This window comes from Oryctolagus cuniculus, chromosome 19 (assembly GCF_051225735.1).
Source record: "Oryctolagus cuniculus isolate XC-2025 breed Fujian yellow rabbit chromosome 19, ASM5122573v1, whole genome shotgun sequence".
NCBI classification, from domain to species: domain Eukaryota; kingdom Metazoa; phylum Chordata; class Mammalia; order Lagomorpha; family Leporidae; genus Oryctolagus; species Oryctolagus cuniculus.
Window position 1 is genome coordinate 71,326,948 of NC_142885.1, and position 27,366 is coordinate 71,354,313.

General features: G+C 68.4%; 1 protein-coding gene across 3 annotated transcripts in view; it reads left to right on the forward strand.

Moving 5' to 3' along the window:
* The window catches only part of LMF1 (lipase maturation factor 1), a 79,548-nt gene that overhangs the window by 34,374 nt on the left and 17,808 nt on the right, over positions 1 to 27,366 (forward strand). For all 3 annotated transcript variants that reach the window (XR_011384472.2, XR_016225627.1, XM_070064185.2), the window contains 2 exons: positions 12,020 to 12,168; positions 25,000 to 25,065. Coding sequence is in view for 1 of the 3 variants with exons in the window: in XM_070064185.2 (XP_069920286.2) it covers positions 12,020 to 12,168; positions 25,000 to 25,065 (215 nt within the window). In the remaining 2 variants the exon portion in view is untranslated. The remainder of the gene's footprint in view (positions 1 to 12,019; positions 12,169 to 24,999; positions 25,066 to 27,366) is intronic.

The window sequence follows — 27,366 nt, forward strand, 5'->3', positions numbered from 1 at the left end:
AACCTGGGAGGCAGAGGTGGTGGCTCAAGGCCTTGGGCCCAGCACCCACATGGCGCCCCGGTGGAGTTCTGGGTTCCGGGTTGGCCTGGCCTAGACCCAGCTGTTGTGGGCATTTGGGGCGTGAGCCAGCAGGTGGAAGAACTCTGTCTCTCTGCACCTCAAATGAATCAGTAAGAACAATTAGCAAAAAGCAAGCTTGCAGAGTTAGTGCCGAGAGCTCCCATCCCCCTCCGCCCACCTCCCTTCCAGCGCCTTCCAGATGTGAAGCGTGGTGCTCCACGGGAAGCCGTCTGTGGCTTTAGACAGCAGGCCACGTGCTAGCTGTGCTGTCCACCACCGCCAGGACCAGCGGGGCCACACAGCACACGGCCCTCACGGCTCCTGCACGCTGCACCTCCTCACGACCGTGGCTGTGCTGGGCGGTCCTGGCGCCCACCCTCTTGCAGGCTCCCCCCACCACCAGAAGCCCCGCCTTAGCCAGGCCCGCCCCGGAGCCCTGGTCCCACCTGATGGGGAGTGGCGTCCTCTTGGTGGACAGAGTTGGAAAATACCAGAATGCTCGCACGGGAATGGCCGCTGGCCCGGACGCGGGCGACCCTTGGGAGGTGGTGTCCAATGCCCTGCTAGACAGAGCTGCACTGTGAGGGCTGTGGGTGGGGCTTCCCCATGCCCTGGCGCTGGGGGAGGGGCTGTCACGTGGCTGGTGCACGTCAGAGGTCGTGGACCCTGGGGACTTGCCGGGACCCTGCAGCTGCTCTAAAGCGAATTCAAAATTCACAGGCCTGTGGTCACCGTACGTTTCAGCCTGTGTGTATTTTTTTTTTTAATCAAGCAGAACCCAAATAGAAACTGAAGAATGACCTTGTTTCAAATAGCACTCGAAATACACACGTGACACAGCCACCTGAGTCTGACCCTGTCACATACTTGAAACACACATGGACACAGCTACCCAGGTCTGACCGTGTCACGCAGGGCAGCACTGCTGTCCCGAGGTCCTCACCCGTAGCAGGTGAAGGAGCGCAGGCTGCAGGAGCTCCTGGGAGCCCCGGGCAGCTCGCGGGTTTCGGCGCTGGAGAGCAGGAGTGACGGGATCTTGAGAAACGCCAGTTACTCGGGGCAGCCAGCAGCTCTGCCCCCACACGGGCGTGGGGCGGGCAGCCTGGGGGTCAGGGCTGTGTGGGGCTCCCACGTGGGCGTGGGGCGGACAGCCTGGGGGTCAGGGCTGTGTGGGGCTCCCACGTGGGCGTGGGGCGGGCAGCCTGGGGGTCAGGGCTGTGTGGGGCTCCCACGTGGGCGTGGGCGGGCAGCCTGGGGGTCAGGGCTGTGTGGGGCTCCCACGTGGGCGTGGGGCGGGCAGCCTGGGGGTCAGGGCTGTGTGGGGCTCCCACGTGAGCGTGGGGCGGGCAGCCTGGGGGTCAGGGCTGTGTGGGTCTCCCACGTGAGCGTGGGGCGGGCAGCCTGGGGGTCAGGGCTGTGTGGGGCTCCCACGTGGGCGTGGGGCGGGCAGCCTGGGGGTCAGGGCTGTGTGGGGCTCCCACACGGGCGTGGGGCGGGCAGCCTGGGGGTCAGGGCTGTGTGCGGCTCCCACGTGGGCGTGGGGCGGGCAGCCTGGGGGTCAGGGCTGTGTGGGGCTCCCACGTGGGCGTGGGGCGGGCAGCCTGGGGGTCAGGGCTGTGTGCGGCTCCCACACGGGCGTGGGGCGGGCAGCCTGGGGGTCAGGGCTGTGTGCAGCTCCCACACGGGCATGGGGCGGGCAGCCTGGGGGTCAGGGCTGTGTGGGGCTCCCACGTGGGCGTGGGGCGGGCAGCCTGGGGGTCAGGGCTGTGTGCGGCTCCCACACGGGCGTGGGGCGGGCAGCCTGGGGGTCAGGGCTGTGTGCAGCTCCCACACGGGCATGGGGCGGGCAGCCTGGGGGTCAGGGCTGTGTGGGGCTCCCACGTGGGCGTGGGGCGGGCAGCCTGGGGGTCAGGGCTGTGTGCGGCTCCCACACGGGCGTGGGGCGGGCAGCCTGGGGGTCAGGGCTGTGTGCAGCTCCCACACGGGCGTGGGGCGGGCAGCCTGTGGGTCAGGGCTGTGTGGGGCTCCCACACGGGCGTGGGGCGGGCAGCCTGGGGGTCAGGGCTGTGTGCAGCTCCCACACGGGCGTGGGGCGGGCAGCCTGGGGGTCAGGGCTGTGTGGGGCTCCCACACGGGCGTGGGGCGGGCAGCCTGGGGGCCAGGGCTGTGTGGGGCTCCCACACGGGCGTGGGGCGGGCAGCCTGGGGGTCAGGGCTGTGTGGGGCTCCCACGTGGGCGTGGGGCGGGCAGCCTGGGGGTCAGGGCTGTGTGGGGCTCCCACGTGGGCGTGGGGCGGGCAGCCTGGGGGTCAGGGCTGTGTGGGGCTCCCACACGGGCGTGGGGCGGGCAGCCTGGGGGTCAGGGCTGTGTGGGGCTCCCACACGGGCGTGGGGCGGGCAGCCTGGGAGTCAGGGCTGTGTGCGGCTCCCACACGGGCGTGGGGCGGGCAGCCTGGGGGTCAGGGCTGTGTGGGGCTCCCACACGGGCGTGGGGCGGGCAGCCTTGGGGTCAGGGCTGTGTGGGGCTCCCACGTGGGCGTGGGGCGGGCAGCCTGGGGGTCAGGGCTGTGTGCGGCTCCCACACGGGCGTGGGGCGGGCAGCCTGGGGGTCAGGGCTGTGTGGGGCTCCCACACGGGCATGGGACAGCCTGGGGGTCAGGGCTGTGTGGGGCTCCCACACGGGCGTGGGGCGGGCAGCCTGGGGGCCAGGGCTGTGTGGGGCTCCCACACGGGCGTGGGGCGGGCAGCCTGGGGGTCAGGGCTGTGTGGGGCTCCCACGTGGGCGTGGGGCGGGCAGCCTGGGGGTCAGGGCTGTGTGGGGCTCCCACGTGGGCGTGGGGCGGGCAGCCTGGGGGTCAGGGCTGTGTGGGGCTCCCACACGGGCGTGGGGCGGGCAGCCTGGGGGTCAGGGCTGTGTGCGGCTCCCACATGGGCGTGGGGCGGGCAGCCTGGGGGTCAGGGCTGTGTGGGGCTCCCACACGGGCGTGGGGCGGGCAGCCTTGGGGTCAGGGCTGTGTGGGGCTCCCACGTGGGCGTGGGGCGGGCAGCCTGGGGGTCAGGGCTGTGTGCGGCTCCCACACGGGCGTGGGGCGGGCAGCCTGGGGGTCAGGGCTGTGTGGGGCTCCCACACGGGCATGGGACAGCCTGGGGGTCAGGGCTGTGTGGGGCTCCCACACGGGCGTGGGGCGGGCAGCCTGGGGGTCAGGGCTGTGTGGGGCTCCCACACGGGCATGGGACAGCCTGGGGGTCAGGGCTGTGTGGGGCTCCCACACGGGCGTGGGGCGGGCAGCCTGGGGGTCAGGGCTGTGTGGGGCTCCCACGTGGGCGTGGGGCGGGCAGCCTGGGGGTCAGGGCTGTGTGGGGCTCCCACGTGGGCGTGGGGCGGGCAGCCTGGGGGTCAGGGCTGTGTGGGGCTCCCACGTGGGCGTGGGGCGGGCAGCCTGGGGGTCAGGGCTGTGTGCGGCTCCCACACGGGCGTGGGGCGGGCAGCCTGGGGGTCAGGGCTGTGTGCAGCTCCCACACGGGCGTGGGGCGGGCAGCCTGTGGGTCAGGGCTGTGTGGGGCTCCCACACGGGCGTGGGGCGGACAGCCTGGGGGTCAGGGCTGTGTGCGGCTCCCACGTGGGCGTGGGGCGGGCAGCCTGGGGGTCAGGGCTGTGTGCGGCTCCCACACGGGCGTGGGGCGGGCAGCCTGGGGGTCAGGGCTGTGTGCAGCTCCCACACGGGCGTGGAGGTTTTTCATCCACAGGTTCACTCCCTAGTGGCTCCAACAGCTGGGGATGGGCCAGGCTGAAGCCAGGAGCCTGGAACTCCATCCAGGTCTCCCACACGGGCGGCAGGGGTTCAAGTCCTTGGGCCCTCTTCTGCTGCTTGCCCAGCTGCCTCAGCAGGGAGCGCCATTAGAAGTGGAGCAGGGAACTGGAAACACCGCTCGTGTGGGATCTCGTGTCAGACGGTGGCTTAAGCCATCGCGCCCCATCACCAGCCCCCAAGGTTGTACTGTGTACAGACTGGGTAGCCCAAGGTTGTACTGTGTACAGACTGGGTAGCCCAAGGTTGTACTGTGTACAGACTGGGTAGCCCAAGGTTGTACTGTGTACAGACTGGGTAGCCCAAGGTTGTACTGTGCCATGTTAGCAGACTGGGTAGCCCCCTGGACTGGGCACAAGTGCTGCCCCTAGGGTGCCTTACCTGGTTGGTGGGGGGAGTGGCTATGGAGGCACACTGCCCTGTGTGGTCAGGCTGGGTGGCCCGTGTGGAGCTGACCAGAGGCTGCTCCTGGGGAACTTGGCTGGGGGTAGGCTGGGACCCTTGGAGTCACCGGGACACGGGTAGGACTCTGCAGCATGGCTGCTAGTGTGCCCAGGGCTGCTGATGTCCAGCTCTGCAGGCCAAGTGGGCCAGGGCCAGCCGCCCCTGCCGCCCCCAGAGGCAGATGGCGTCCCACGCTCCTCCTGGGGCCTGCTGGGCACTCAGCCTCTCAGCCTGTGTTAGTCCTGAAGTGCTTGTCGCTCAGTCGTTCCCGCTGTCAGAAAGCACTGCTGTGTTCATCCAGACCCAGCAGTGCTGGCCACGGTGGAGTGCACAGATTTCGTCTTCGGGCTCACGGCGACACCCATGGGTCTCAGCGCTGGGCTCACCTGGGTCTGGGCGACACGGTTGTCATGGCAGCGGGGCTGCAGTAAGCAAGGTTGCTGGGACAGGGTCTCAGTGGGGCCGGGGGTGACACAGGCCACGTTGTGTGTGCTGTTTGCTGAACATGTCATAGCGGGAGCGCACAGCTTAGCACAGTCACACGGAAGCACGAGCCCCCCCCCTTCACAGGTGCCCGTCTGCTCCGCTGCTGGGTTTCCGTCCTGTCAGCTGCGAGGTGACGTTTCCCCGATGGCTGACTGTCCGAGGTCCTGGGGGCTGCCCAGTGCTGCGCTCTGTGTGACGTTTCCCCGATGGCTGGCTGTCCGAGGTCCTGGGGGCTGCCCAGTGCTGCACTCTGTGACGTTTCCCCGATGGCTGGCTGTCCGAGGTCCTGGGGGCTGCCCAGTGCTGTGCTCTGTGTGTGTGTAAAGTGTGTGAGGAGGCTGCTGGGACTGGGACAGGCCCCTGCTGGGGGCGGCTGCACACAGGCCTGACCTGGCCCAGACAGACAAGGTGAAGGCAGCGCCCTGGCACCTGGGCTGGGCCGTCCCAGGCCTTTCTGGCAGGACTCACGGTGGTCGCGGGTGTGAGGGGAACCAGCAGGTGGTCTGTGAGGGGAGGCGGCCCCCTCGGCACCCTCCTGGCAGGTGCACGCGTGGGACTTGGACTCAGCAGCATTCTCCAGTGAAGGTCCCTGCGTGGCCGCCCGTGGCCTGTGCCGGGCTGTCTGCGTGGTCGCCCGTGGCCTGTGCTGGGCTGTCTGCGTCCTCCCGAGCCGGGGCAGGATCTTGACCCCGGCTGTGGGGCAGTGTGACTGAGCCGCCAGGGTGTGGGGCCCCTCTGGGTGCTGTGCCTTCGCCCTCTCCAGCTGGGAAGTCTGATGCTGCCCGGTGTTCGTGAGATGTCCCAAGGCCACGGCCCACGGTAGGGCCTCCGAGCATTGCAGACGTGAGCCAGGGGACGACAGGCCCTGCACTCAGGGACACACGTGCAGAGGGGCTGCAGTTCTGTGTGCTCCCGGGTCCAGGCAGGGCCAGCCCCCCGTGCCCTGGGTCTGCGGCGCATGGTCCCTGGGCCCCAGGGTTCGTGGGTCGGCAGAGGCCGCTCCCCAAGCTGGAGGTGCTCTGTGGGCAGCAGCCCTTCCCCATCCGCGTTAGCCGGCACAGGATGAGGTTTTGGTGTGCCAGCTCCTAACTTTTCATCCTCGGCACAGGAACTTGTAAAAGCTCCGGCGCTCCCCAGGGCCGTCATCAGGAGCCCCCCGGGGCAGCGGGTGGCGGCTCAGAGCTGAGTGACAGCGTGAGGAGGGAGCGCCGGCTCTGCTCCCTGTTGCTAATGGTGCAGTTAATGGATTCCCCGTCCTCACGCGGGTGGCGGCTGTCACTTTGAAGGCTCCATCTGCACTATATTTAATTACTCTCCCCAAGTCTCTAAAATAGTTTAGTAGAGCTGATGCGGCCTCGGTTGGCGATTTCTGTCTAGAGCACCCGCCAGACTCCGTGCAGGTTTCTTCCTGGGGGGAGGCCGCTGGCCCATGGCACCCGGACCTTGCCCCCCGACCTGTGCCCCGCCCCGGCTCGCCCTCCGAGACTCGGCGCCGTGCCGGCAGCCAGGTGGCTCCGTCTGCTCCCCTCCCGGCCTGCAGAGCCTGTGGCTCCCGTCCTGCCCTGCTGCCCTGGAGCGAGAACGTGTGCATCGAGGAGCGCCGGGCCCGGCTGCGAGGCCTGCGCCTGTGCCTGCCTGGGGCCACCGGGCCCTGTGCTGCCCGGCCCCCTGCCCGTGGCAGCTCTGCAGTCAGTTGGTTGTCTTAGGATCCCGGCTCTATGTCCGTCTTGGGCTGTGGCTGCCCTTCCTCGCTGTCAGTGTGAAAAGCGCAGCTCGGCCTCTGGCCCGTGACCCTGGACTCTGCGCGGGTTGCCGTGGGCACCCCCACCCTCTGCTCACGGCTTCCCGGGGTCCTTCCTGCGTCCCGTGGGTGCAGATCAGGCCGCTGGGGCGCATCCTCTGCTTCCTTGGTGACAGCCAGGCTTCAGCTCCGTGATGCTCGAGAGTGGGGAGCAGGGGCCGTGCATGGACTGAGGAAGGGGAGGCTCCCGCGGCCGTCCGCCCCGTCCCGGCCGGTGCTGCGGGCTCCTGGTGTTTCCGGCCCCCTGTGGCACTCCCTCAGCCCCGAAGCTGCGTGCGGCCTGAGGCCTTTCATCCGTGACGGGGCCCTGGAGCCCGGCTGCCACGGTCAGGTGGGAAGCGACGCCTGTGCCCTGGGCTCTGCCGTTCGAGGTTGTGCTCGGGACCGAGTGCTGAGGTGCTGTGCGGCGTTGCGTCCCTGGCCAGGGGCTGCACGAGCCGAGAGGACGGAGAGCTGGGGCGGCCCCTGGGGCCAGAGGCTCGCCGTGTGTGCGAGCTCTTGGCCCGCAAGTGGAGGAGCAGGAGGGTGAGGCCGGGGCACCCGAGGCTCCTCCCCGCGTCCGACGCCCGCCCGTCTCTGCGGGACGCTGGGATTGCTCGCTCCTCCCCAGGAGTTCCCCAGGAGTGGCCGAGGCTTGGAGGGCGGCGCATCTGCGGTGGCCGGAGAGGCCCGGCGGCCCCGTCCCCCGAGTGGGAACCTCAGTTCCCGAGTCCGGGAGCTACCCTGAGAGGCCCCACGTGCCGGCCGCCTTCCCTCCCCAGGGCACCGAGGCTCAGCGCCAGAGTGCCGGGAGCTTGGGCGCTGGCCGGGCAGTGCCTTTGCCAGCTCATGGCCCGTTGTCTGGACCCGGCGTCTTCTGTGGCTGTAGAGTTGAGCAGGCAACCGTGACGTTAGGCCGGTTTCTTCTGCCTGCCTCTTCTGGACGTCCTGAGATGCCTCTGTGTGTTGCTACAATTCTGGGACACCCTGTGCCTGGAGCCCTCCTGAGCCAGCCCCTCTGCCCAGGCCTTCCTGCCCCAGCCCTCCTGGCCCAGCCCCTCTGCCCCAGCCCCTCCTGGCTCAGCCCCCCTGCGCCAGCCCCCCTGCCCCAGCCCCTCTGCCCCAGCCCCTCCTGGCCCAGCCCCTCTGCCCCAGCCCCTCTGGCCCAGCCCCTCTGGCCCAGCCCTCCTGGCCCAGTCCCTCTGCCCCAGCCCTCCTGAGCCAGCCCCCCTGTGCCAGCCCCCCTGAGCCAGCCCCTCTGCCCCAGCCCTCCTGGCCCAGCCCCTCTGGCCCAGCCCCTGCAGCCCTCATGAGCCAGTGTTGAGCACAGGTGTCGGACATCTGACCAGGAGTGAGAGCCAGCACGTGAGCTGGCCACGGGCCCAGCAGCTGCAGTTCTCAGACCCGTGTGTGCGGCTTCCTGTGGGCTGGCTGGCCCCTCAGGCGTGGCCACGCCGGGCGGGCGTCCCCTCACCTGCAATGGCTCGGCTGGACTGGTACCTTTCAGGTGACTTTCCGACGGTTGGCCCAGCCTGGCTGTTGCATTGTGGCAGCCACACATGTGGCTGGTTCAGGCCTGCAGGACCCGTGTGCTGTCCCCGCCGCAGCAGTCCAGGCGCCCTAAGGCGCGTTGCGTCTGCAGTATAGACCTGGGGGTGCCTGGTAGGTCCCAGAGGTGCGGTCCCAGCCGCTGATGGGTCTGGCTCCACCCAGCTGTGCCCTCCCCCACGCTGGGGTTTTTCTAGGGGTGTCCCCTGGGAGGGCCAGCCACAGCCTCCAGGAGGCAGTAGGGCCGTGGGCACCCTGGCTTGGTCCCACTTTGCCCAAAGGCTGCCTGTGTGTCAGGCTTGTGGGGTGCCAGGAGCTGCGTTCTCAGCCTCCCACAGGCGGTCCATCCCCCGCTCCGTGTCCTGTGGACCACTCCAAGCGAGAGTGGCCAGTGTTCCTCGGTGTCCCAGGAACAGAACATGGCGGTCATGGACGCGAGAGTTCCTGCACCAGCTGTGGGGGCTGTCCGGGGCCTCCCTGTAAGGCTCGCCCCACCCTGTGCCATCCCCGCAGCACGTGCTGGGCACAGATGGCCTCTTCCTGGTGGACGTCGGGAGCCCGGGCTCCTCCTGGGCTTCCTGCCACCGGGGTCATGGGGAAGCGAAGGAGCCAGGACCTGTGTGCCCTGTGCATGGGCGCGTGGCCGGGCCCTGGGCTTCCCAGCTGGAAGATGGAAGGTGGGAGAGCCTGTGGCTCTGAGACCGCCTGTGTGCACAGCCACCGCCCTCCCGTCGCCTGCAGGAGCGGTCTGAACTCCGCCAGCTGCCAGGCTGCTTGGCCGCCGCCCCTGGCAGGAGCCGGGTGTCCCGGAGGCCTTGTCCTCTGCCACACTGGAAACAGTGGCGGCCTTGTGACAGCACAGCTGCTGCAAGCCAGTGGGACCCGGCACAGAGGACGAGCAGGTGGGGCGTCGGCGCCTCCATCCCAGCCAGGGTGCAGCCAGCTGTGGCCACTGTGCGCTGGGGCAGGGCTGAGGGCCAGGAGCTCCAGTCGTTAGAGGCCCCGGGGCCTCTGCTCGGTGGGCGTCTGCCGCTGAGCCCGCAAGGGTGAGGGGTGTTCTGTCCTCTGAGGAGGAGGGGACCCGGCAGCCCCTGCCCTCTCCTACACTCCTGGTGGGAATGGCCCATCTTGCCTCGCCCGCCCGTCACACTGCCTCTTGGCACTTTGTGTCTCTGGGCTCTGCCACTGTGTGTCAGTCAGTTTGACAGGTGTCACTCAGAGTGTGCGTTAAAATTCCGTTCCTCACATCCGTGCAGAACAGGGTGACACGCAGGCAGCTCCGTGCTCGGGGTGGGGTGTCCCGCTTCACCCCTCCGGTTGGGGAGGTGCCCGGCGAAGCAGGGGCAGCCTGGGGGCTGGAGAGAGGACCTCAGCCCCGCTTTTGGCCGCCCGCCCGGCCGGCGAGAGGCAGGGTCGCAGCTGATGCTCCCCGGAGCAGCTCAAAGCTGCACCGAGCAGCCCCTTGCCTGTCCCGTGGAGGCTGTGAAACTGCGTGTGTGGTGCGCGACGGCGTCCACGCCTGGTGCAGACTGGCAGGGAAGGTCTGCTGCCCTGCGCCACACGGGAGGGGGCTTTGGAGACGTGGCGGGGCCCAGTTCTCATTCTGGGAGGTTTCTGGCTGGGTCTGAGCCCAGCTGGACCCCGCATTTCCCTGCCGGAGTCCAGAGGGAGGCGGGGTCTCCTGCCCACAGCAGCCCGCACCACGGGCTCACCCCAGACCCTGCGTAAACACAGCCGTGGCGAGCGCCGCTGCTCGGCGTGCTCCCTGAGTGCTGTCGGCTTGCCGTGGCTTGTTGTTGTTTTTAAGATTTATTTATTTATTATTTGAAAGACAGAGTTACAGAAGTAGAGGTAGAGAGAGAGAGAGAGAGAGAGAAAGGTCTTCCATCTGCTGGATCACTGCCCACATGGCCATAATGACCAGGGCTGTGCCAATCCAAAGCCAGGAGCCAGGAGCTTCTTCCCAGGCTCCCACATGAGTGCAGGGGCCCAAGGACTGGGGCCATCCTCCACTGCTTCCCCAGGCCACCGCAGAGAGCTGGATCGGAAGTGGAGCAGCCGGGACTCCAACCAGTGCCCATATGGGATGCCGGCTCTGCAGGTGGAGGATTATTCCACTGCGCCACAGCGCTGGCCCCTTGGCGTGTTTTTTAGTCGTCTCCATGAGACTGACAGTCTCCCTGCTGGGCCCCGTGGGACCAGCCTCAGGCTGAGCTGTGTAGGCTGAGCCGTGCGGCTCCACCTTCCTGGCCCCAGGTCCCCACGCCTGGGTGAGGCTGCGTGAACAGTGGCAGCGCGAGTTTTCTCCTGGGTCCTGGCTCCCACGCAGCGCAGAGTCCTGGTGGGAGCTGGGATGCCCCACACCCAAACCCTGGCTCCCACGTCGGCACGCTCTCCACCTGCCACTCCCAGAGCAGCCCCACCCTGTCCTGCCTGCGGCTCTGCGGGGCCCCGGCAGCACCTGTGGCCCTCAGGTGGCCACTGTCCTCTAGGCAAGCAGTCGCTGAGGGCTGGCGGGGCCGGGGTGGGGGCCCCTGGGCACCTGGGGCGGACACGGGCACACACAGCTGCAGGCTTCATGGTTTGAAAAACGTGGATTTTGTCTTGTGGAGCAGTTTCTGGGCTGCAGTTACCATGGGAACAGCTCTGCTGTGCCCACGCCAGGTCCCCGCCAGGAGCGTCTGTGTTGCGGGCACACTCCCCATCCACGCCCTCGTCCCCGGCCCTCTGCTCTCCCTGCGGGCCCCGCCCGGGACCCCCGGGATGTCGTCCTGTCTGCTCTGGGCTGGGACGGTTCTCAGACCCCGTGTGGGAGCTGTGTGGCCGTGAGCAGTGCTGCTGGGCACCCGTGGGCTGCCCCCGTGCTGGGGCTTGTCTGACGCTTCCCTGGACCTGAGTGGGGTCGTGGTCTGCAGAGGGGGAGCGGGGAGGGGCAGCGCCTCCTCCTCACGTCCTGTCAAGGGTTCCCTCTGCCCCCTGACCCGCTGCTGCTGCTGTCCCTGACGGCCTGGCCGTGCCTTTGGCGTCTCCACTGCCTATCACGTCCTGTGCTCCCTGGAGGACGTGGCTGTGCCGCCCCATCGAGGGTGGGGGCCTGTGGGTCTGTGAGCCCCCTGAGCTCATGGGGAGAGCGTCCCTGGCTCCCGATACCTGGTGACTGGGTCACAGGTCTGTCGGTGTGAACTCGATGTCTGGCGTGTAGTTTGGGCTGTGATTCACTCCTTTGTTGTTAGCCTGCACTTTTGAACAATTCTTCCGTACAAACAGTTGAGGAACCCCTTATGCTCTTAGGGTTGCCCTGGTGCCTCCTTCCGTCTGCCCACGCTTCCTGCCGGCCCTCCTGGCCCCCACGTCACACACACGCAGGTGCCTGGCCTGTTAGGGGCACGTGACCTTTGTCACCCTGGGGGAGCTCCCAGCAGCACTGCCGCACTAGGGTGAGCTGGTTGTGTGTTCTGGAGAGAGGCTGCCCGTCTCCACGGAGACCAGAACCAAGATGGAATGCGCACTGCCTGCACTGGGGTTTCCCGCAGGAGGGGCAGAGCCACCCTCCCCCGCAGGCCACCTGGCTCTGTGCAGCCCCGCTTCCTTCCGCACCGGGGGCTGTGCTGCCTCCCTGGCCCCCGTCTCCACCCCGCTGCGTCCCCTGGGAAGGGTGGCCCTCACCGTGTTCTCTGTGTGCCCTGGAGCTGTGCTGTGTGGCATCGTGTGGGGGGCCTCCCTCCCAGGAAGAGGGCTCTGAAGCCCCCAGGCCCAGGTCCTCGGTGTCGCTGAAGTGCGCGGTGACCTGCAGACGCACCTGGGTGCTGCTCAGGCCTGGCCAGCGGGACCTCTCTGGGCGCTGTCCGGCCCCCGTCCACGCGCCCCCAGCCGTCTCGTTCTTGTCGTTCTAGGATGGGAATCCCAACTGCTGGAGACCGGATTCCTGGCGATATTTTTGTGCCCTCTCTGGACGCTGGCCCGCCTGCCCAGGTCCACCCCCACGTCCCGGATCGTCCTGTGGGGCTTCCGGTGGCTGATTTTCAGGATCATGCTTGGGGCGGTAAGCAGCTCTTCTCTCTCCTCAGAACACGGCGCACATGTGTGGCCGCCTCCCTGCTGACTGGCCCGTGCGGCTGCGTCTCCCGCTGCCACCAGCTCTGAGCTCGCACCGGCAGGCCACGCTCGTGAAACACCCCGGCCGTGGGTCTTTTTCTCGGGGAGCCGTCCGGGACGGGCTGTTGGTCCCTCACTTTCCCGAGAGCTGGGACCTAGGTGACAAGTCCCCGCGCAGAAGTGGGAAGCAGGCATGTGTGCGGAGTGCGGTTCCCAGCCCCGGGAGAGCCGCGCTGCCTGCCCGGCCGTCCGACTGCCCCATCGGCACCGGCACCAGCCGCCTGCTGGTTTGGGCGTCTCCCTCAGCGCTGGGTGTGCCCAGGTCGCCGTCATGCTCGGGGGCCGTTCCAGGCTGTGCCGTGCCCCTCCCATTGCCTCCGCGCTCGTGGCTTCTGTCCTGTGGTCACGTGGAGGGGCGTGTCCTCCTGCCCTGGATGCCGCAGTGGTGACCTTGAAGGTGTAGAGCCCTTGTCTGAACCTGAGGTGCCGTCTGACGAGAACTGTCACAGGATGTTCCTTTTCGCTGGGAATCTCCTCCGCTGGTCGTCCTACAGATCTGTCCTCTAGTGTCTGGGTGGGGGAGCGGTCACAGCCACGGCACAGGGGGCACGGCTGACCAGGGCCCGGGCATGGGGGCCGCAGGGGGCACAGCTGCTCCCGCGCGGGGACAGGCACCGCCGACCGGGTCCCCCTGCCTTCCGTCCGCTGCAGCTGCAAATGTCCTGCGTCTTGCCCTGCCTGCCTGCCCTGCCCTGGGCTGGGCTGGTGGTGAGTTTGTGGCCAGCTGCAGGCTCCGTGATGGCCACAGGCCCTTCCTGACACGCGCTCCCAGGGGCAGCTTCCACCTGGCCCATTCCTGACCCTCGCGCTGGCCACTGACTCAGTAGGGCCCGCCCCGGGAAGCGGTTTCCTGCTGGGATTGGGTGTTTGTGAGGGGCCCACGCAGATGCTGCCTCTCCCCACGCATCCGGGTGCCCGTGTGTTCTGTCGGGGGCTCAGGCCTCTCCCCACACATCTGGGTGCCCGTGTGTTCTGTCGGGGGCTCGGGCCTCTCCCCACGCATCTGGGTGCCCGTGTGTTCTGTCGGGGGCTCGGGCCTCTCCCCACACATCCGGGTGCCCGTGTGTTCTGTCGGGGGCTCGGGCCTCTCCCCTCGCATCCGGGTGCCCGTGTGTTCTGTCGGGGGCTCGGGCCTCTCCCCACACATCTGGGTGCCCGTGTGTTCTGTCGGGGGCTCGGGCCTCTCCCCACGCATCTGGGTGCCCGTGTGTTCTGTCGGGGGCTCGGGCCTCTCCCCACGCATCTGGGTGCCCGTGTGTTCTGTCGGGGGCTCAGGCCTCTCCCCACGCATCCGGGTGCCCGTGTGTTCTGTCGGGGGCTCAGGCCTCTCCCCTCGCATCCGGGTGCCCGTGTGTTCTGTCGGGGGCTCGGGCCTCTCCCCACGCATCCGGGTGCCCATGCGTTCTGTCGGGGGCTCGGGCCTCTCCCCACGCATCCGGGTGCCCGTGTGTTCTGTCGGGGGCTCAGGCCTCTCCCCTTGCATCCGGGTGCCCGTGTGTTCTGTCGGGGGCTCGGGCCTCTCCCCACACATGTGGGTGCCCGTGTGTTCTGTCGGGGGCTCGGGCCTCTCCCCTCGCATCCGGGTGCCCGTGTGTTCTGTCGGGGGCTCAGGCCTCTCCCCACGCATCCGGGTGCCCATGCGTTCTGTCGGGGGCTCGGGCCTCTCCCCTCGCATCCGGGTGCCCGTGTGTTCTGTCGGGGGCTCGGGCCTCTCCCCTCGCATCCGGGTGCCCGTGTGTTCTGTCGGGGGCTCAGGCCTCTCCCCACACATCTGGGTGCCCGTGTGTTCTGTCGGGGGCTCGGGCCTCTCCCCACGCATCTGGGTGCCCGTGTGTTCTGTCGGGGGCTCGGGCCTCTCCCCTCGCATCCGGGTGCCCGTGTGTTCTGTCGGGGGCTCGGGCCTCTCCCCTCGCATCCGGGTGCCCGTGTGTTCTGTCGGGGGCTCGGGCCTCTCCCCTCGCATCCGGGTGCCCGTGTGTTCTGTCGGGGGCTCGGGCCTCTCCCCACACATCTGGGTGCCCGTGTGTTCTGTCGGGGGCTCGGGCCTCTCCCCACGCATCTGGGTGCCCGTGTGTTCTGTCGGGGGCTCGGGCCTCTCCCCACGCATCTGGGTGCCCGTGTGTTCTGTCGGGGGCTCAGGCCTCTTCCCACACATGTGGGTGCCCGTGTGTTCTGTCGGGGGCTCGGGCCTCTCCCCTCGCATCCGGGTGCCCGTGTGTTCTGTCGGGGGCTCAGGCCTCTCCCCACGCATCCGGGTGCCCGTGTGTTCTGTCGGGGGCTCAGGCCTCTCCCCACGCATCCGGGTGCCCGTGTGTTCTGTCGGGGGCTCAGGCCTCTCCCCACACATCTGGGTGCCCGTGTGTTCTGTCGGGGGCTCAGGCCTCTCCCCTCGCATCCGGGTGCCCGTGTGTTCTGTCGGGGGCTCAGGCCTCTCCCCACACATCTGGGTGCCCGTGTGTTCTGTCGGGGGCTCAGGCCTCTCCCCACGCATCCGGGTGCCCGTGTGTTCTGTCGGGGGCTCGGGCCTCTCCCCACGCATCCGGGTGCCCGTGTGTTCTGTCGGGGGCTCGGGCCTCTCCCCACACATGTGGGTGCCCGTGTGTTCTGTCGGGGGCTCGGGCCTCTCCCCACACATCTGGGTGCCCGTGTGTTCTGTCGGGGGCTCGGGCCTCTCCCCACACATGTGGGTGCCCGTGTGTTCTGTCGGGGGCTCGGGCCTCTCCCCACACATGTGGGTGCCCGTGTGTTCTGTCGGGGGCTCGGGCCTCTCCCCACACATGTGGGTGCCCGTGTGTTCTGTCGGGGGCTCGGGCCTCTCCCCACACATGTGGGTGCCCGTGTGTTCTGTCGGGGGCTCGGGCCTCTCCCCACACATGTGGGTGCCCGTGTGTTCTGTCGGGGGCTCGGGCCTCTCCCCACACATCTGGGTGCCCGTGTGTTCTGTCGGGGGCTCGGGCCTCTCCCCACACATGTGGGTGCCCGTGTGTTCTGTCGGGGGCTCAGGCCTCTCCCCACGCATCTGGGTGCCCGTGTTCTGTCGGGGGCTCAGGCCTCTCCCCACACATGTGGGTGCCCGTGTGTTCTGTCGGGGGCTCAGGCCGCTCCCCTCGTGCCCCAGGTGCCCGTGTGTTCTGTCGGGGGCTCAGGCCTCTGTGGGGCGTCCCCTGGGCCGTCCTCACACCTTAACCAGCTGCGCCGAGCCGTGCGTGCCGCCCCAGGAAGGGCTGCGGGATCTCCCCGGCGTGAGCTCCTGAGGCCTGCTGCTGTCGTGTCTGTGGTCTCACGCCGCTGTGCTGTCGCCCCGGCTCCAGTCTGGGGGACCCTGGGTCGGGCTTCAACCCCGAGCTCCCACTTACCCACTTAGCTCCCAGCACAGGGCTGTGGGGGCATCGTCCCCAGGCTGGGAGCTCTGCCTCCCCCCCCACCCATGGGACCACGGTGCGGTCTCCTGGGGCCCTGGCCGGGGCTCAGCAGCTTCTCCACATCCTGCTTTTGCCACGTGAGCCCCACGAGCCGCCTGTCCCAGAAGCACCGTGGAGCCCGAGGGCATCTGTGGCCTTCAGCTCCGCCTCTGAGCTCCTGAGACCAGGTCTGGGGGGGGCCCTGGAAGCGGCTGGAGGCACAGCCCCCTACGCAGGCCCAGGGCTGCACTGGAGCGTGGGTGGGTGTGTGGAGCCTGGCGGAGCCCCGGCCCCGGCCCTGCCCCAGGGCATGGTGCTTCCTCTCAGTCCGGTTCCACCTGGTCAGGAAGACAGACAAGGTGTGAGACGCTGGCGCTCTGCGGGTGCACGGCCGCTGTGCCGACACCGTGCGCAGGCCCGGGCAGTCCTCGCCTCCGCTGACTGCAGCCTGCGAGTGGCACGTTTCAGACGGCTCCGTCAGGCGGAGGCGCTGCGCTCAGGAGAGGGGCCGTCAGGCTGCCCTGTGGGAGTCCGTGGAGCCCCGGATGCCTGGCGGGACGCGGCGGCCATCGTGGCTTCTGAAGTGCCGCCGTGGCGTTGGGCCGACTGCTGGCACCGGCTGGGTGAAGTTAGACGCGTGAGAGGAGCGACGGCTTGTGTAGGCTTGTGCTGGGAGCCTCTCGACGAGGAGGGCCACGCAGACCCGCGCAGGCACCGGCGGCCGCTGGGTGGGCGCTGGGCAGAGGAGCAGCTGAGGCCGTTCGCTCGGAAACCAGCCCTGCGTCTGTCGTCGGGTGAAGCAAGCGACAGGGCCGAGAGGCGCGACAGCGGAGCGGGGCGGAGGGTAGGACCCGTGCTGTTCCGTGAGACCGCTGTGGAAATGTTCCAGGGTTCCCAGAGCCGCACGGGCTGGTCCCAGGACGCTGCTGCCTGCAGGCCTGCGCACGGCTGGGGGCCCGCGGGACAGGCAGCCTGGACAGCCCCGGCCCGCTCGGTGTGGTGCGGCGACAGCCACGCCGCGCACCCGTGGTCCGAGACGGCTGCAGAGGCTGGAGCGGCAGCACTTCCTGAAGACGTCACAGTGCCCCTGCCATCCTGGGCGCTCAGTGACCTCGCGTGCCAGGGACCATGGCCACAGAAGGGACGTGTACAAGGTGGCCTTCCCCAAGACACAGCTCTTCCGTTCTTCAGGGGCACGGCTGAGAAATGTGCGGGCAGAGCCACGGATGGACGCTTCACGCCACGGGCCGACAGACGCCACCACAGGCCGACAGACGCCACTGTATGGCCCTACGATACCCGACAGACGCTGCAGCCGACACGCCGCTGCACAGCCCCGCGATACCCGACAGACGCCGCGGGCCGACAGACGCTGCTGCACGGCCCCGCGATACCCGACAGACGCCGCGGGCCGACAGACGCTGCTGCACGGCCCCGCGATACCCGACAGACGCCATGGGGCCAGGGCCCCACATCAATAGGACATGGACCTGTGGCTGCAGGATGCAGAACGAGAGGGGCGCCCCGCTCTGCCCCCTGCCCTCCTGCCCAGTACCTCGCGTCTCCTGTGTCCAGAGACCGATGTAGGGTGTGGCTCCCAGCCGAGCCGACCTGCTGAGGTGCTGCAGCCCCCGCGCGCCACGTCGGAGCAGCGGCACGCGAGGCCCAGCTCTGCCCCGTCCTGCAGGTGCACCAGGGAGGCCGTGGGGACGGCTCAAGCGCTTCTGTCCCTGCCTCCGCGTGGCGGACTTGGATGGAGTTCCTGGTTTTGTTTTTGTTTTAAAGATTTATTTGTTTATTTGAAAGAGTTACACAGAGAGAAGGAGAGTACAGAGAGAGAGAGAGAGAGGTCTTCCAGTGCTGGTTCACCCCCCAACTGGGTGCAACAGCTGGAGCTGCACCCATCCAGAGCCAGGAGCCTCTTCCGGGTCTCCCACGCGGGTGCAGGGCCAGCACTTACACCATCTTCCACTGCTCTCCCAGACCACAGCAGAGAGCTGGGTCAGACGTGGAGCAGCCGGGACTCACACTGGTGCCCATATGGGATGCCGGCACTGCAGGCAGCGGCCCCACCTGCCACGCCACAGCACTGGCCCCATGAGTCCCTGGTTTCTAGCTGTGACCTGGCCCAGCCCCAGTTGTTGTGGGCACTGGGGAAGGAGTGCGTGAGTTAGGAGAGCTCTCCAGCTGGCCGTCTCCGTCTCTGACATTGAAATACATGTAAATACATAAATTTCAAAAAAGTCCATCAGCCGGAGAATGTAAACCAACGGTGCCGAATTCTTGCCCCAGATGCTGCTCTGCAGTACCAAGGCACCAGCCACGGCTGTGGAGGGAGCCGCTGGCCGCAGAAGGGCCTACACTGACAAGCCACTTCCACGGCAGGCTCTGGGGGCTGGGAGGAGGCGTGCCCTGGACGAGGGCCGCGGTGCAGGTGTGAGTCCCCGACTGTCCTGGAGCCGGGCGGGAGCGGCCCAGCCAGCGGCCAGCTCCCCACGTTTGCTTGCTCTCACTTGCCCCGGCCCCTGCGAGGCTCTGAGCTCAGCAGGGCCCTGCAGCCCGAGGCCCAGCGCAGGATGGGGCCGTGGGGTCTGTGTCCTCGCCCGGTTGTTGGCATGGGAACCTGGCCCCTGACAGGCTGGTAAGGAGGGGCTGACATGTCAGCGAGAGCGCGCGTGTGGCCGGGCAGCCTGCGGGACACCCGCTGTCCTCAGGCCTGGTGCCGCCTCCCTCCGGCTGCCGCTGGTGAGCCTGGCCACGCAGCCCTCACCGCTGTGCCCGTTTGAGCCGCACCCCTTTCTGTTCCGGTGGTGGTGAAGGGTGCGGCTCCCTTTGTGCTGCTCGGGAAGGTCCTGTCGAGGCAGAACCGTGCAGCGCGTCGTGTTCCCGTCTGCTAAGCCTGTAGCCGGACCGGGCCGCTGGACGCCGTGGGGGCCGAGCAGGGGTTCTCTAGGCAGCACGCGGACCGAAGCTGCCGGGGGCCGCAGTCTGGGCGTTGAGACGAGGGAGGGGAAGATGGAAGCCCACAGGGAGAACGGTCCTGAGGTCGGACTCGAGCCGTCGCTGGAGCCTGGCAGGCGGTGACGGGTGGGTGCTGTCCGAGAGGCAGCGTGAGGCCACGGGGCCATGTGGACGTGCGGGGCCCCTGAGCTCTGGGGAGGGCAGAGGCTTAAGGGCACGGTCTTACCAAAACCGAGACGGAGCAGAGAAGGGAAGCGGCCCTGTGGCTGCGGGAGAAAACCATCGGGAGAGAAGACTCCCGGGCCAGCTGGCCCGGCGTGAGCTCACGACGGTGAGCGTGACAGGGAGAGGACAGCCGTCGGAAGGAGCGAGCTGCATGGCCGCCGGGTGCGGACGCGGCCTGGGGCGCGCTGCCGCGGGAAGATGGAGCTGCCCACGTCGCCCACAGCGGGGACGGGAGAGGGCCTTGTGCTCTGCCCCCGCACACGCGGAGCCCTGCGCCCACTCGGGACAGACTCAGAGCAGGGTTCGGGGAGGCCGCCCACCCGTGGGGCCCCTCTGCAGTCCCACAGCTCGGGTTTCTTGGTGGCGGCAGGAGGCAGGGCGCCTGTTCCCACCACTCGTGTTCAGCCTCGTCTCGGGCTCCTCCTGCCATCCAGACAAGCACGGGGCAGGCGGGCAGAAACAAGCCGGCATTTGCATGGGGATCGTGTGAAACCCACCATCAGGAGCAGAGGCACACGCGGTCACCATCACCATCAGGAGCAGTGGCACACACCGTCACCGTCACCATCAGAAGCAGTGGCACACACCGTCACCGTCACCATCAGGAGCAGAGGCACATGCGGTCACCATCACCATCAGGAGCAGTGGCACACACCGTCACCGTTGCACATGGCCACTGTCACTCAGTCACCGTCACACGCAGCCACCGTCCCGTGGTCACCGTCCCTCGCGGTCACCATCACCATCAGGAGCAGTGGCACACCGTCACTGTCACTACGTCACCGTCCCTCGCGGTCACCGTGCCTCGCGGTCACCCTCAGGAGGAGGCACAGCCGAGGCAGCGGCTGCAGCGGTCCTGACGTCCGAGCACCTGCACGACCAGGGCAGATGTTGGCAGTCTGGGCCCCGGCGGGGGCTCCTGGTGTGCCGCGGCCTCCTGCTCCCACAAACCTGGGAGGACGCGGCGATGGTTCACGTGACGATCCCGGCACCGTGTGGAGGACGAGGTTCCTCCTGGGCTCCCGGCCTCCACCGTTGCCCGAGTGTGGGGGTGAGGCAGCAGATGGGAGCCGCCTCTGCCTCTTCCTCCCCCACAAAGGGTTCCCTTTTTAAGGTTTCCAGTTTACTGACTAATTTGAAAGAGTTACGCAGAAGGAGGAAGAGACAGAGAGAGGTCTTCCATCGCCCGTTCACTCCCCACATGGCCACGATGGCTGGGGCTGGGAACAGGTGGAAGGCGTCGCCTGGTGGGGAGGGAGGGGCCGAGAGGGGTGGCTGCACAGACAGAAATGGGCCGGAGGCAGGCCAGGTGGGCAGGGCCGAGGGCTGGCACCTGCAGCCTCCACTCCTGTGCCACAGGCTCCGCCTCGGCTCCCGGCCACTGCCACAGCTCCACCAGCTCCAGTTCTCCCGGCTGTAGGGCAGCTCTGGGTGCCCACGGGCCCCTTGGTGTGGCCAAGTGGTCCCAGCAGCCTTAGACCCTGTTGTGCGGCTGGCAGCTGCCCATGGGGACAGGGCTAGGGAAAGCAGCTGTGTCCTCAGCCCCAGAGCGGCACTAAGCGTGTGTGATGGGCTCTCTGCACGTGCCGGCTGGACGTCTTCACGTGTTTGCTTCACACGCCTGCAGGCTGCAGCCTCCCGGACGCCGGGACGGACCTGAGGTCTCCTGACGGAGGGAGGGCCGCCGAGACAGCTGCCGGTCAGCAGCGGTGCAGCCAGTGTGCCCTTGCTGACGCCGCCGATGGCTGCCCGGCGCTGGATGGGCCAGCGCTACCTTAGAAGGCTGCTTCCACGTCGGCGTGTTCCACCCAGCACCTTCCGGAGACGCCGCGGCCCCCGGGAGTGTCAGGCCAGCCGGTGCGGAGTGCCCACGGCGCCCCGGGAGAGCGGCTGGCTCGGAGCCCCTGGAGCCACGCTGACAGGTGCCCGTGAGGACCAAGGCCAGGCACGCTTGTCCCCTCCCTGGGGGGCTCACCCTGCTGCTCACCCCTGCGCTGGAAGGAGAGCGGTGGTTCTGACTTCACCTCGTGTTAGCTCGGCGGAACTGAAGGAGTCAGCGGCCGTCCGCCGTCCCGGCTCAGGCGAGCAGGTGGCGTCTGTAGTGTGCCGGCCCCGCCCCCCGCTGCAGCCCCCATCCCAGGCGAAGCCGTCAGGAGCCCTTTGTGCTGCACAGCCGTGGCGGGAAGGCCGGAGCCCCTGACGCCCGCCAGGGACCTTTCTCCGTCAGCACCACTCCTTGCAGCCCCCCAAGTCTGTACTTGTGGGCAACGTCGTGGCAGCGGACGGAGGACCTGCAGGGCCGGGGCCAGGACCGCAGTGGAGCCCCACAGCCGGCCCGAGCAGCTTCCGTTCCCAGGTCGTGGCTCAGCGCCGGGTGATCCCGTGACGGGGCGGCTGCAGCATGGGGTTGGGGCTGAGTTTCTGTCCCCCGCCCTGACCCCCCCCCCCCCGTGTTAGGAAAACTCAGCAGACGCGGGCTGTGCGTGCGGCCGTCTCACCGCAGCCGGTATTGGAGCCAGTCCATGACGAGGGGCGCAGGCTGCGTCCTTCCCTGGAGCTGCTGAGCCTTGGGCTGGCTTGGGGTCACGAGTCGTCGTGTTTTGGTGAAACTGCAGCAGTGGATGTCCTGGGTGACCAGGGCTTGATGCGCGCGCCGGCTCTGACAGCGAGGGCCCCCGACCCAAATCAGACGGAGAAGGAGCCGTGCCCAGGCGGGAGGCGGACAGGTCTTTGCTGAATCCCAGAACACTGAGCCCCAGGCCCCGCCCGGCCAGTGTTTGTGGCCAAAGCTCGTGGCACAGGCGGGGCATGCGGCGCACGCTCAGGTGCATAGCTGTGCACTTTGGGGGGGGCGGGTGTGCCGTAGGCCCCCTCGTTTACTGGGCCGTGTTTTCCGGGACTTGGGAGTACACATAGCTGCCCGGAAGCGCCAGGGGCTCACTGCAGGCGGCAGGAGAGCTCCCCCGGAATGCGGGAGTGGGGGGCGGGGCCGGGGCTGCCCTCAGAGGGGAGCTTTGTCCTGCCCTGAGGGGCCGCCTCTGCGCGTGCTCGGCGGGCTGTGCGTGTGTGCCCAGAGGGCTGTCTCGGCAGGAGAGCGAGGGCCAGGCAGGGGCCAGTGGGTCTCGGGAGAAGCTCGGTGCCGTGCGTGTGTCTAGTCCGGACACGTGTCACTGCACTGGCTCTGGGAGCTCGCGGGGCCGACCTCCTGGGGGAGGCGGGCTGCTTTGCTGGGACAAGCCCGGGACCCCGAGACCCCGCCTGCCCCTCGGTGCTGGCTCAGGCTGCAGGGCCGACGAAGGCCTTCCTGATGGCTGTCCCTGTCGAGGAGGTGCAGTGGCAGGAGGTGGTGTCCCGGGCAGCAGGGCCTGACCCCGAGACGTGCGGTCAGCCTGGCTTCTCCGTGGCACTGCCCCCAGCCGTGTCAGCTGGGTGCCTGTGGCCCTGGTGGTACTGGCGGTGTGGGCCCTGGGCAGTGCCCTGGTCGGATGGCCACCGTCGGGGGTGGGGCACCTGCACCGCACGCTGCGGGGCTGGAGGCTTCGCCAGTGGCCCGAGTGGCCCGGGGCGCGCTGCAGGTCACTCGGCTCCTGTGGGTCTGGCCTGTCTGTGCCATTTTTTTCATCATCAATTTTGGGCTGTAAAAGGCTCAAAGAAGGCTTTGTTCCTTTGGCACTTACTCCGGGGGAAGAAAATCCGTGGAAAGTCTGACACGTGAGCTGCGGAGAGGAACCGGGCCGGGAGGGGCGCAGGCTGAGAGCTCTCGGGTTCTACGTGTCTCACGTCAGCCTGGCGTTGAGTGACACGGTAATTGCTCTGTTTTTTCTTCTTTCCTGGTTTGACTCTCCAGAGAGCCCCACTCTCTGCTTCTGAGGGTCTGGGGCTGAGCTGGAGGCGGGGAGGGGCTCGCTGGCGGGCGCCTGCTGTCCACGCGGGCCTGGGTCTGCACCGCTCCCTGGTGCCTCTGGGGTCTCCACCAGCCCGGCGTCCAGCGACAGGACCCTCCCCTTTCACAGTCAGCACACTTGGAGGCGCCGAGTGCAGCCCGACTCCAACTCCCGGCGCTGCTCGCGGCTCCCCCGGGATGGGGATGGTGGCAGCCGGCTGAGGGCCGGGGTCTGAGCTTGGGCCCACCACGTGCAGGGAGACCGGGGGCTGTGGGTCATGGCCCCTCCAGAGCAAGGTGCTAGAGTCCCCTGGAGTCGTGTTTATAGACCCCCCCCCACAGGGCTGCACAGTAGGTGGTGTCGTGTGCAGCCCCTGCCCTGCCTGGGCCGTCCCCTGACCCCGGCCCCCTGGGACCCCCCATCCTGGCTCCTGTGCTGCCAGGCGCTGGGTCAGTGCCCCGTGCTGCAGGGAGGGGCTGAGCCAGCTCTTGGTACAGCTGCAGCTTCTCCCAGCTCCCACACGCCTCCCATCCCCTAGTCCTGCAGCCCCGGCGTCCTGCACACATCTGGCACTGGACATGCCCCTTCTCCCACAAGACCGCCCCGCCCAGCTCATCTGCCTGGGCAGCTGTAGAGAACCTGGTGGCACGTGCTCCACCCTGGGCCCCCTCAGAGCCCCCGCCCAGGTGGTGCGGTCATTAGGTCGGTGCCCTGATGAGTGGGACCCAGAGGGACCCCTCGACCCTGCAGTGCAGACACAGCCCGCCTGGGAGGAAAGCGCCCGCCGTTTGCAGCCCCGTCTGTGGCTCTCGGCAGTGCCAGCAGAAGCCCTAGACCACCCCCACCGCCTCTGCTGTCTGCGCCTCCGATGTGCACCCCCAGGGATGGGGTCCTATTCCTAGGGGCCACTTAGCGGTGTCTGCTGGGGGGGAGTGGCTGGGGGAGTGGGGGGTGGTAGGTGGGTGAATGGGTAAGTGGGTGAATGAGTGGGAGGTAGTGGGTGGGTGAGCAGGTGTGTAGATGGTGTGGTAAGCAGGGGTGGGGGTGGGTGAGCACGTGTGTGGGCGAGTGGGTGGTTGGGGGAGTGGCTAGGGGAGTGGGGGGTGGTAGGTGGGTGAATGGGTAAGTGGGTGAATGAGTGGGAGGTCGTGGGTGGGGGAGCAGGTGTGTAGATGGTGTGGTAAGCAGGGGTGGGGGTGGGTGAGCACGTGTGTGGGCGAGTGGGTGGTTGGGGGAGTGGCTAGGGGAGTGGGGGGTGGTAGGTGGGTGAATGGGTAAGTGGGTGAATGAGTGGGAGGTAGTAGGTGGGTGAGCAGGGGCTGGGGGGAGTGGGGGGGTGAGTGAGTAGGTGGCTGGGGGAGTGGTGTGGATGATGTGGGTGAGTGAGTGGGTGGTTGGGGGAGTGTGGGTGGGGGGTGGGGGAACAGGTATGTAGATTGTGCGGATGAGCAGGGGCTGGTTGAGCGAGTGGCTGGCTGGGTGGGTGGGGGTGGGTGAGCAGGGGTGTGGATGGTTGGGGGGGGTGAGTTGGGGGTGGGTGGGGGTCCAAGGGCACCTGCCTGGGGTGTGGCTGCAGGACCCACCCTCACCAGGGAGGCCTCCCTTCTGTTCTGTTCTCTCTGCTCGCCCGTCAGAGGCGAGTCGGGCCGCATCTCTGCCTCAGGCAGTGTGTGTGGTCCGGTCCTGGCGGGGGTGCTGAGGCTGCCGGTGCCCGGGAGGAAGTGGGCGTGGAGGAGAGCCGCCCTCGCTGGCCTCTGTGTGCATGGCCGAGGACCGACTGCTCAGCGGAGCCCTGCCTCCAGCCGCGCTGCCTTGGGCTTCCGTGCGGCCCAACCCCAGGGGCTCCCGGCTGCTCTCAAAGCTCCTGCCGTCCCCCCCACATCCTCCTGTGAGGCGAGTCCCTGCCCGAGCCGTGCTCGGTTCACTGGGAGAGGCTGCCGGCCCGCGTGGGTGTCGTGTGGGAGCTGCTGAGCTGTGGCCGGGGCAGCCCGAGGAGGCGGCCGTGTCGGTGAGGGTGGGCGCATCGCTGTGACGGAGAGGGGCTGCGCCTGCCGCGTGTGCTGTTACCGTGCCGGTCAGACGCTCTGTTAGAGTTCTGCCGAGTAAACCCACTCGCCCACAGGTGCCGGGGGGACACGCTCCCCTCCTGGGCCGAGCGCCTCCCGAGGGAGCCGTGGTCCCCGCGAGCTTGTTCGTGTGCTGCCTGCCGGCCCGGGGCCCACGCCAGCCTCACCTCTTCCTTGGCAGGGCCTGATCAAGATCCGTGGGGACCGGTGCTGGCGAGACCTCAGCTGCATGGACTTCCACTACGAGGTAAGCAGCCTGTGCAGCCGGAGCCCGGGTGCCGCCCTCGGCCCTGCACACCCGAGCGGGCTCACCTGGCAGCCTCTGTCCAGGTAGGACTCTGTGCCCCCGGCCAGGTGAGCCCGTGCCTGCTGCAGGTTCTCCCTTGGCTTATCGGGGATGCCCCCTTCCTTTCCTGGTCACGAGGGGTGTGTGGCCCACCTGGTGCCAGGCCCGGCCGGTTCATTCTGGTTTTCCCCGGCACTGCCCAGAGCTCTGAGCCAGGCTGGGCCATTCCTCCTGGAGGCTGTAGCCGCCCCTGTGCCCCTGAGGCAGGTGCAGCGCTGGGGCCACGCCCGGGCCGCAGTCCCCCACCTGGACGTGAGGCAGGAGCCACCCTGCTGGCCCCCTCCCCGTCACTGCTCTCACCGCGGCCCGTGCCTGCACCCAGGTACACGGGCAATGCTGCCCCGTGGGGCCATCCGGGTGTCTGACGGGCCAGGTCCAGTGTTCAGTGTCTGTGCTTCCTGCTGGGCTTGCTCGGGGCACTGTGCTTCCGGCTCGATGGGGGGCGAGTGGTGCCCACCCTGGGCGTGCTGCTGGGTGGCCTTGCTGACCGTCGGCCGCTCCTCTGCTCTCCGGTCCCGAGTTCCTGGTGTCGCAGGCGCCACCTCTGAGCGTGCGGGAGGGCACTGAAGTCCTCGCCGGCTATGCCTGCGTCACAGGAACGCCCCCCGGCCTGGGCAGCTGTGGCGGGGGAGCAGCCCCCGGGGACAGGCGGTGGGCACCGGATGTGGCCGGGTGCCAGCAGCTGTTCAGTTGGGCCACGGCCGTAGTTTGCAGCCCAAACCCGCGATGAGGCCAAGAGGCTCGGCACGGTCCGCACAGTCTGGGACGTCCCTGTCACCTCCAGGTGTCCGCACACCTGGCACGGGGCAGCGCCCAAGTTACAGATTTGGGCAGGAGTGGGAGAGAGCCCCAGAGGTGCAGGCGTCTACTCCCCGGGGCGTCCGGTGGCCTGGGCTGTGGGTCTGCTCTGAGGGTCTCGGCGTCCTCTCCTGGGGCTGCCTGAGACACGTGGGGCCAGAGGCGCTCCCGGGAGGACAGCCCTGTCCCCAGAAGCCGCGCCAGGCGCCAGCGTGCGAGGGGCCGGGGGTCCACGCCCGTCCGCCGGGAGTCAGCCCCCGTGGGGGTGCTGCTGGGAGGTGCCGGGTGCTTCCAGCACCCAGGAGCCCACACGCTGCCCCGTGCAGTCGAGGTCTCTGCGTGGCGCCGCTGCCCCCAGCCCCAGCTCGGGCTCGAGAGACAGGCCTGTGCCTGTGCCGGTGGACGCTCGGCCCGGGTCTGCCTCGGGTGATGCGGGGCGGGGCCAGCAGCTGGGAGACCGGGCATGGGGAGGGTCCTCCTGGTGGGCAGTGGGCTCCGATTCCTGGGACTCGCCGTGGGTGTTGGGCGTCCCTGGGCAGAACTCCCTTATTGGGTTCATTGCCGGCATTCCCAGCGCAGGTTCCCAAGCTGAGCTGGGTCAGGGTTCACAGCAGGGAGAGCTGCAGTCACCTTTGACCAGGCCCAGGGACCTGATGGCCCACGTGCCACGCGGGATCCAGAGCCCGGGCGGAGCACCAAGGCGCCACAGCCAGGCCTGGGCTGCCTGGTAGGCCCTTGTTGCCGCAGACGCCTCTGCCGGGTGGTGCTGTGCACCGGGTTGGTGCTCGGTACCCAGGCTTGAGGTAGGGAAGGAGCCGGGACCCCTCCTCTTCATCTTGCTGGGCTGAAGGGCTCGGGAGGAAACTCCTGCAGGGCAGTTGTCCGCGTAGCCACGGCACCGCGTGCTCCCCACCCGGCAGCTGCCCCGCTCCCGGCTCAGCGGCCGTCCCCAGTGCAGCAGCCAGCTGGCAGCAGATCTGGGCTGTCGTAAGAGCGAGCAGTCCTCGTGACGGGGCCCCCGGTAGGTGACAGGTGGCCAGCACATCAGGCGGTGGCGGGCAGTTAAGGGGGCTCGCGGCCGAGGGGGAGCCCCGCCTCTCCTGTTCTTGCCCTGACTCCGCCTTGACCTGGCGGTCGGACAGAGGCCCTCCTCCCGGCCTGGTGGCCAAGCGCTGGTGGGTTCTGTACCCAGGGCCCTGCAGGGGGCGCCTGCGTCAGCCCCACCCCGACCTGTGGCCTCGTGGTCTGAGGTCCAAGGCTCGTCTACTATGTCTCCATCTTTCGGAGTCAGATGAGGAGTCCAGGAGTGAGGGCTGTCTGTCCGGTTCTCAGGGGGTCCACGACCCGGGTGCCAGGATCAGTGCCTGTGCGTACAGGAATACAGCAGGTGCGAGGACCTTCCTG